This window comes from Echiichthys vipera, assembly GCF_963691815.1.
Source record: "Echiichthys vipera genome assembly, chromosome: 12".
Lineage (NCBI taxonomy): Eukaryota > Metazoa > Chordata > Actinopteri > Perciformes > Trachinidae > Echiichthys > Echiichthys vipera.
In genome coordinates this window covers 10,684,837-10,693,127 of record NC_139837.1, presented here as the reverse complement: position 1 = coordinate 10,693,127, position 8,291 = coordinate 10,684,837, and the positions used below count along the sequence as shown (strand labels likewise).

At 37.7% G+C, this 8,291-nt stretch overlaps 1 protein-coding gene across 1 annotated transcript; it reads left to right on the top strand.

The window, feature by feature from the left end:
- Window positions 1-4,358: 4,358 nt before the first annotated feature.
- Window positions 4,359-6,625, top strand: LOC310954880 (E3 ubiquitin ligase TRAF3IP2-like; the record flags this gene model as incomplete). Its single annotated transcript, XM_083924568.1, has 6 exons — window positions 4,359-4,533; window positions 5,626-5,714; window positions 5,798-5,866; window positions 6,092-6,196; window positions 6,282-6,356; window positions 6,455-6,625. 6 exons carry the CDS (start codon window positions 4,359-4,361, stop codon window positions 6,623-6,625), a joined length of 684 nt encoding a protein of 227 aa, XP_083780694.1.
- Window positions 6,626-8,291: the final 1,666 nt, after the last annotated feature.

The following is an 8,291-nucleotide window of genomic DNA, read 5'->3' as shown; positions in this document are numbered from 1 at the left end:
GGGAGGGGGGGGGGGGTGCTGAGATGACTGAGGGGTTAAAAATGACTGCCATGAATGAACAAGATGAGTCGTGTTGTGTAACTTGTATGTAGTGTAAATATAAAGTGCTTGTTTACTTAATTTTTCTTTTTTTTCATTTTATATCACATTTTGGGAATGTGTGGATTTTTTTTCATTTTTTTTTTAAACCTGGAAGTTATTTAAAATCGACCGCTCGTAGAAAGAAAAGAAAAAACGTGTGAGGCTCACAGCCGGTAACAAATCATGACATATTAATTGTAGGAATGGTAATAGTAAGACATGTTGGACCGGAGCATCTCAGAAAGTTTTCTGGGAGACCACTGACCTTTTTTTATGAGGCGAATATAACGATGCTCTCCTCTTCTCAAGGAACTTAGATGTACTATAACACCTGTTTTTGCCTTTTCATGTTTAGTAATATTCTTATAATGTAAGGGAATGCCTTCATGCTTTCTACACACTAACGTTGTGCATCATGGACTCTTCCAACCAAACTTGTATGGCATCTGCACTAATAATAAGTGCATTCATCGCATTTCAGCTTCAGCCAATGATTCCTTTTGGCTTAAAGTGACTTTTAGTTCAGCTTCTTGTAGTTGAAAAGGAGGCTAACTTCCTCTCCAACTGCAAGCGTTGTTCAGCTGACCGCTTATTATACTGGCAATATTTTAAAATGTATGTTGCATTATTGTATGGCAGCAGGCTGTGTAAGATTTCTTGTCCTTTTTCGCTTCAGCAGCCAAACATACAAACAAACTGCCACTTAACATAATTTGAATGAAGGAAGTGACCTGTGTTTGTCCCTCCATAATGTGTATCTTGAAATAACATGTTTACAAGACCAAACATGTGTATTTCACTGTGTGTGTTTTTTTTTTTGCTAAACATTTTGGCCAGACTTATGTGTCGCTGAGATTACATAATTCTGTGGGTTTTTTAATTAATCTGCAGCTCTGGAAAACGTTTTATCATCCTCAATTGTCAAATGTCTCTCTGTGTGCATTCCAGGACAATATACACCATTCTTGTGCGTATTTAAGTTAAGCTGTCACAGTGAGTTTGCCCTAATTCAGTAGATATACAGAACATGTTTTTCGGTGTCTGCATTATTTATTGTCTCTGTCTGTTACTTGTACACATCTGGTTTTGAAATAAATAATCTTGCCATCATCGTCCTGTGGGCTCACCATTTTGAAACGATCAACACTGAACGCGTGTCAGTGACTGGTTTTTAAGGTTACCTGATCGCTAACGTTCTCCAGAGACAATGCAGCACCGGGGGGAACGTGACGGCACAAATCCATCACTGTTGTGTAAAGACGTGCTGGAATGGCTGTGATGTCTGTGAGAGTTATTGAGTCTTTGTGGGTTTTTTTCTCCTCAGGCTAAACTTGACAAATAGACAACATGACTGAACTCAGGAAACATGCAAATCACTTCCACCCACCAACGGGATAGTGGAGCAATCTTGAATTTAATACCTGTTTAATTTGGGGTTATTATATGATTTCATGATTGTTTGGAATTTCTGTTCTGACTGAAAGAGTGAAAGAGTTAACGTGGAGTTTAGTTTGAATACAGCCTCGTTCAAATCAAATGAGAGTTTAGCCTTGACGTATTATAGCTCCCGTTTTATTGTTACTCCTTAAACTGAATGATATTCCTAAGTAAATCATATTCAACACAACTTTTTCGAGGAGTAAAGAATAAGACTCTACTTTTGAATGTACTCCTCCTCAGCCAGTCTTTGGTCAATCTGGCTTAGCAACATGAACATTCAATTCTAGTCTCTGATTGGCTGCAGCTGAAGCTTCAAGTATTTGCATATAGCAGGCTGTAGCACACACAAGCCTCTGCACCCACAGGAGTGTAAAGAATCCAGCAGGAAACAGGTATGTTATTGTTACTCCTTCTTTTCAGAGCAAGTGGCCTGGTACATTTAAAAGACATTAATGTAAGAATATGTTTTCTTGTGGTATGTTTATTTTAATAACTGCATGTTAAATAGTTTAAATAGTGTATTCGTTTGACTATATTTCAATCACACTGCCGACTTCCCTACAGTTCTGTGTTTTATTCTAACTTGTGAACATAACTTTTTACTGATTGTGTCTTTAACTTGCAGGACTATGCTGAAGTAACCTGGTTAAGATGAAGAAATCTGAACATGTGCCAGAACTAAAAGGGCTTTCCACCACAAATAAGTCAGATAATTCCCCTCGACAGTTAAGCCCTGAAGTCACAGTAAACCAAATATTTCATGCTCATCCACATCCTGATAGATTCATACAACCCTGTTCCACGACTGCAGATTATTTCTGCCCAACAACGTCGTGTAGAGTCGGACAAGTGAACCAAGATGTTAGGAGTCAGTCAGCTGGTGAGCAGCATTTAGAGCTGATGCAGCACAGAGAGACAGAGGATAGTAGAGCGATTCCTGCCAGGATGAATCTCCATCATCACCACCCTCATCCTGCTGAGACCAGGGAGGCTGACATGAGGGGACAGTGCTGCTGCTGGGACTGTGGACCTAACCGACGTGGATCAGCGATACCTGCAGACAAAGACACAACTAGGTGACTCATGTTGGTCTTAGGGAAATCAGTCAAAGAATGGAGTTCAATTCCCCTCAAGGTTCATTCGGGATCAAATAATGTATCGTATTTCAAATTATTTTCAGAGGCGAGGATGAATACAGTTCTCAGCTACAGAGCGATGAGGAGGACCTCGAGTCTCCTTTGCCCCTAAGATCTGATGACGAGTGGCAACACAGAACCCTCCCACCTCCTCACCACTACATGCACGACTACAGTAAGAAAACATCTATTAATTATACTGGAATTATTTTCACTGAAAATAAATGGCAAATAGGATAAATATGCAGTCTGCTTGAAGAAGAAGAAGAAGAAACAAATTGATGCCACTGTCAAGTATTCTGATCTTTTTTGTATCTCGTTGAAATGCAGAAGTAGTATCTGCATCTACTCACAGTATTAAAAGTGAAACTTATAATGCATCAGAATGGCCTCTTTGCAGCCCATTTCATCAGATATCACAGACGTATCCGCATCTATCGGTATCAGTGTATAGGTTTTCTGATATGCACTGGTATGAAAACCTTTTTTACACAACATATGATGCAGAAAACAATGCTTGAGGTGATTTAGAAATGCGGTATAGCTATTCATGTTTTAAATTAACTTAGTTTAAGTTAAGCAACTATATATAAATGGGCTAACCGATACTTACAATGACATTCATGTAGCTTTTTAATTTATTTGTATTTGATCTTTATTTTCTCAGTGTTCATTGTGTTTATTTAGAAATGGTTGACAATGTAATATATAATAATGTTAAATATTATTTAATAGAGTTATGTGCAGCCCTCGGTGCACCTTTGCAGAGTCATATTGGTGCAAAATCCACATAGAAAATGTCTATTTTCATTCCAGCTCAATATTTTTTCTTTATATCAGTAATCAGGGAATGTTCACCCTCTTAAATCAGTACCAGTATTGGTCTTAATAATCCCATATCTGTTATTATTATTATTATTATTATTATTATTATTATTATTATTATTATTATAATTATGGGTACAAAAATGTAAGCAGCACTTTATTGTTATAGTCTTTTGAGGTAAAGCAAATTTTAACTACTTAATATACTGTTGTGTATTTCTATCTATAACAATGCTATAAAAAAAAATGCAGTGAAAAGTATGATATGAAAAGTATAATATTTCGCTCTGAACTCTCTGAAATGAAGTTCCAGAAAATGCTGGAAGTGCTCATGTAAAATACAATTAACTGGCACATGTTTAGTTACTTTCCAGCACGGTCATAAGCAGCAGTTGTATTTTTATTGTGTAAACAACACAGAAACATGATACTCATTTAGCTGACATCCTCCTTCTCCTAAGCCCATCTTATTTAAGCCTTTTCTGCCTTCTTCGTGTGCTTAAACTTTACAGACCTTCATCATACTAGAGATGTCAGGTATTATCACTCTGCAGGAGAAGGACAGTGCAACCTCAGTCCAGTCAACAGACACCCTCCTCAGCCAAGTCACCACTCTGCTCCTTGTCGGCACAGAAGACCCTGGGATAACTCCCAAAACTGGTAAAAACATAATTTTGAAATACAGACAGGTAGCAGACAAGCGCTTCCTTTGTAACCTTACAAAAAGCCACAAAATTCCTCCGAAATCAGAATGTTTGTGGAAAAATGCAGTGTACCAGGTGTCGCAACTACTTTGCATATTACAGACCCTTCACGATTCAACTTGTTTTTGTTTTTCTTTCTAACTGCTTCAGGCAGCCACTTCATTGTAACTTCATGCATGACAGCGTGGCTCAGGGAAGTGTCTCGGTGAACGTGCCACAGTTCTCCGTCCCCCCTGTAGAGGGCTGGTCACAGGTCAGTGTGATGAACCTGAGCTCATCAGGAGCAGAGGCGTCTGTCTCACATCCACATGAGAAAAGAAGAACCATCAGTCTGCCCGACGAGTGCCGTGAGTCACTTTGAGTTTTATGCGTTTTATAAAGGTGTTACCCAGGATACTATCTTACTGGTTTTATCTTTTGGAATTGGCTTTTTATTTTATTTCTGAGGCTGTAGTTTGTGGTTTATACACTGGAGATCAAACTTAGTGAACAAAGTACTTGATTTATTCTAAAATATTGTTATTTTTTACTGTTGGGAATTTGATACAATATCCGCTGTGGCTATACCACTGCTGTACTAGCATGTTTTTTTAAATAACCAAGGCACTTCAACAAAAACCTTTATTTGGTAAAAAAAAAAACAGTGAGCAGAATTAGAGAACAGAAGAAGAATTACTTTATTGATCCCGCAACGGGGAAATTTAATTTTTTTCCCTCTTATTATTAATCATGTTACACACACAGGCCTGAAATTCACACACACTCAGACAGGACCTATACATGCAATTAAGGAGAGATGTTAGAGCGAGGGGGCTGCCAGTGACCGGCGCCCCGAGCAGTTGGGGGTTCGGTGCCTTGCTCAACAGCAACCTTGGCAGTGCCCAGGCGATGAACTTGCACCTCTCCAGCCACCAGTCCCGCTCCACATATGGTCCACACAGAGACTCGAACCAGCAACCCTACGGTTCCTAGCCAAGTCACCTATGGACTGAGCTACAGAAGAGAAGATTTAAACAATGTTTTCTTAGGGTTGAAAAGAACAGGAAGTGTAGAGGCCACAGCTTTAAATGACTTCAGCACGTGGTTGGTCTGGTTTGATCTTGGTTCATTCTTCTTCAGTTTCTTCCACACTTCGGTAACTGTAGTGGGTTTCTTAGCCATTACTTTGTTGCCGAGGATTTTCCAGAGATTCTCTATGGGGTCATGGGACAAAATAAAAAAGAGCATCTTCCAAACGTACCAGTATAGTCTCACGAAAAATGTAATATTTAAACAAAAATAACATACACAGGTTTAGCTAAGGTAGTATGTGGGACTCTTTTATTGCATTGTACTACAGCGTACATGTGTTTCAAACTGCAAAAGCATTTATTCTGAGATTCATTTGGATTTTTTTTATCTCTTCTCTTCTCTTCTCTTCTCTTCTCTTCTCTTCTCAGGAAACGTTTTTATAACTTATTCTTCAGACGTTTCCTCAGAGATAGTCCCCTTTGTTGAGTTCCTCACAAAGCAAGGTTTTCGAGCAGCTGTAAGCTACTACCTCTCCACTCAAAGGCCAGATTTAAATAATAAAAAAATATATTTAATTGACAACTGCATTTTATTTCCCAGATTGACATATTTGACAACCCCATCAGAAGCATGGACATCAACATGTGGGTGGACAGTCACCTGAAAGATGTAAGTTTTAGCCATAGTTGAAACCTGATTGGATCAGATTCCATGTACATTTTGCTCTTGTCACATAAAATATTTGTAAGTAGTATTATACATAATCAGTCTAAGTAACAAAGAAGACAAAATCAGACTTAATGTGACTTTGTACTTGGATATTCCATGTTTTATGTCTGTTGAAGTTGTATTTTCAGGCGGTCACTGTGTCTAAAATGTGTGTTTTTTTAACAGCCATCAACTGTGATCATCATTGCCATCAGTCCAAAGTACAAGGCGGACATTGAAGGATCCATAGTTGATAGCCATGGTCTACACACTAGATATATTCACTCCATGGTGAGACCATATACTTGTTTAAATGAGACATAATTCTGGGAATAATTGTTAATTGGTACTTAAATGTTAAATCTAATTTTGCCAGATGCAGAATGAATTCATCCAGGAAGGCAGCTTGAATTTCAGATTCATACCGCTTCTCTTCCTAAATGCCTCCCAGGTCTGAAAGGATTTTTCTTAAATGACTTAAAGTTCAATGTTTTTCCCACCATTTCTCTGCCTTAAATCTTTCAACATGTATATGCACACTGGTTACAGAAGCACGTCCCATGTTGGCTTCAGAACACACGTGTTTACCGCTGGCCACAGGACACTGAGGACTTGTTACTGCGGCTGCTCAGGGAAGAGAGATACGTCCCTCCTCCTGTGCCTCTGGAGCTCACCCTCATCATCCGGCCTGTGACCCCCAGTGCTGCAGCTACACTGTAAAGACACATGTTTATGCATGTGTTGGATCTCTCCGGGTATTGCAAAGCATGTGTATTTTAAAATCTCAGAATTTATCTACTCTATGTGAAAAACTTGGGATTGTCATTTAACAAAATAAATAAATACATACATATAAATATATACATAAATAAATATGCCTATGAAAAAGTATGCTGTGAAATAAACCATTGAGGCAATACATATATAAATGAGTCAACATAGTTCAATTTATAGATAGATAGGTTTCTATTCTTTATTACATTTTTCAAAGGAGTAGTTCTGTTTAATTCAGGGGGCTTTTATTTTATAACTTAAATTTCTTACATTCAAATGAATGAGGCGTGTAAATAGGATTCAAGAAAGGCCACAGGTGTCGCTAATAACAAGAGTTTATGAAAGTTACACAGAGAACATTTAACTATGATGACAAATCTATTTACATTTACATATATATAAAGGTATATATATATATATATATATATATATATATATATATATATATAGCCTATATTCCTTTATTGCCTTGTTTTGAGCGTTTATTTCATAGCCATATTTATTTATTTATTTAATATTGACTTAAATTACATTCCATAAATCATGTTGCATATAATGTAAAGTTGTTTTTCAAATGTTTCAATAAAGTTATTTGTTTGTCTGTGTATCTACACACAACATATCTGACACTCAGATTCAGAGTCATTACTGATGTCCCTCTCAGGATGAATTGTACTAACTTTGGTGATCCGTTAACTTTCCACATAACGCCGTCATCGGGTAAAAAACATATTTGTCTAACAGATTTCTGCACAAACTGATGTCTCACCTCTACTTTGTACTTTGTTTAATGTTAGCATGCTAACATGCAAAACTAAGATGGTGAACTTTGTAAACAAACAGAAAACTGACATGTCATTGTGACCATGTTAGCATTTAGCACAAAGTAGCACAGTAGCCGTCAACCTCACAGAGAAGCTAGCATGACTGTAGTCTTTTTAAAAATGCTTCCAATGGAAAATATGATTGTTTCTTTTATTTTACTAAAAAAATAGACTTACTTTTACTTATTTACCTTGTAAACAGTTTGTATACTGTACGTATAGTGTAGTATACAGTAAGTACAATAAAGCAGTTCAGTTGTTTCAGGTTGCTAAAAGGATCAAAAGATGCACATGCAAGATATTTCTTTTAATTCGTTGGTGAAGTAGTTTATAATTTTGGGAACATGTTTATGTTAACGTTGCCACCTATAATCAAATAAATGTTAGAACCTACAAAAGACATTGATTACATCAGTGTCAGTAGAAGGAAGAGACCACAAAATAAGAAAGTAGAAAGCATTCCTTTAGTTTTTTAATAGAGGTTCACGTTTCACGCATAGACTGTATAAAAAGGTTTCATGTTACACACACACAGGCCTGAAATACACACATACAGCATACATGCATTAATAGAGAGTTATCAGAGCCAGGGGGCTGCCCCTTGATGAAGTGCCCAGAGCAGTTTGGGGTTATGTGCCTTGCTTAAGGGCACATCGGCAGTGCCCAGTAGGTGAAATGGCACCTCTCCAGTCCACGCTCCATTCTTGGTCCATTCCCAGCTCAGGTCCCAACGGTCTGAGCTACTGCTGCCCCAAAATTGTTGTGAGCATGTTTGCTGGACAGTGAAA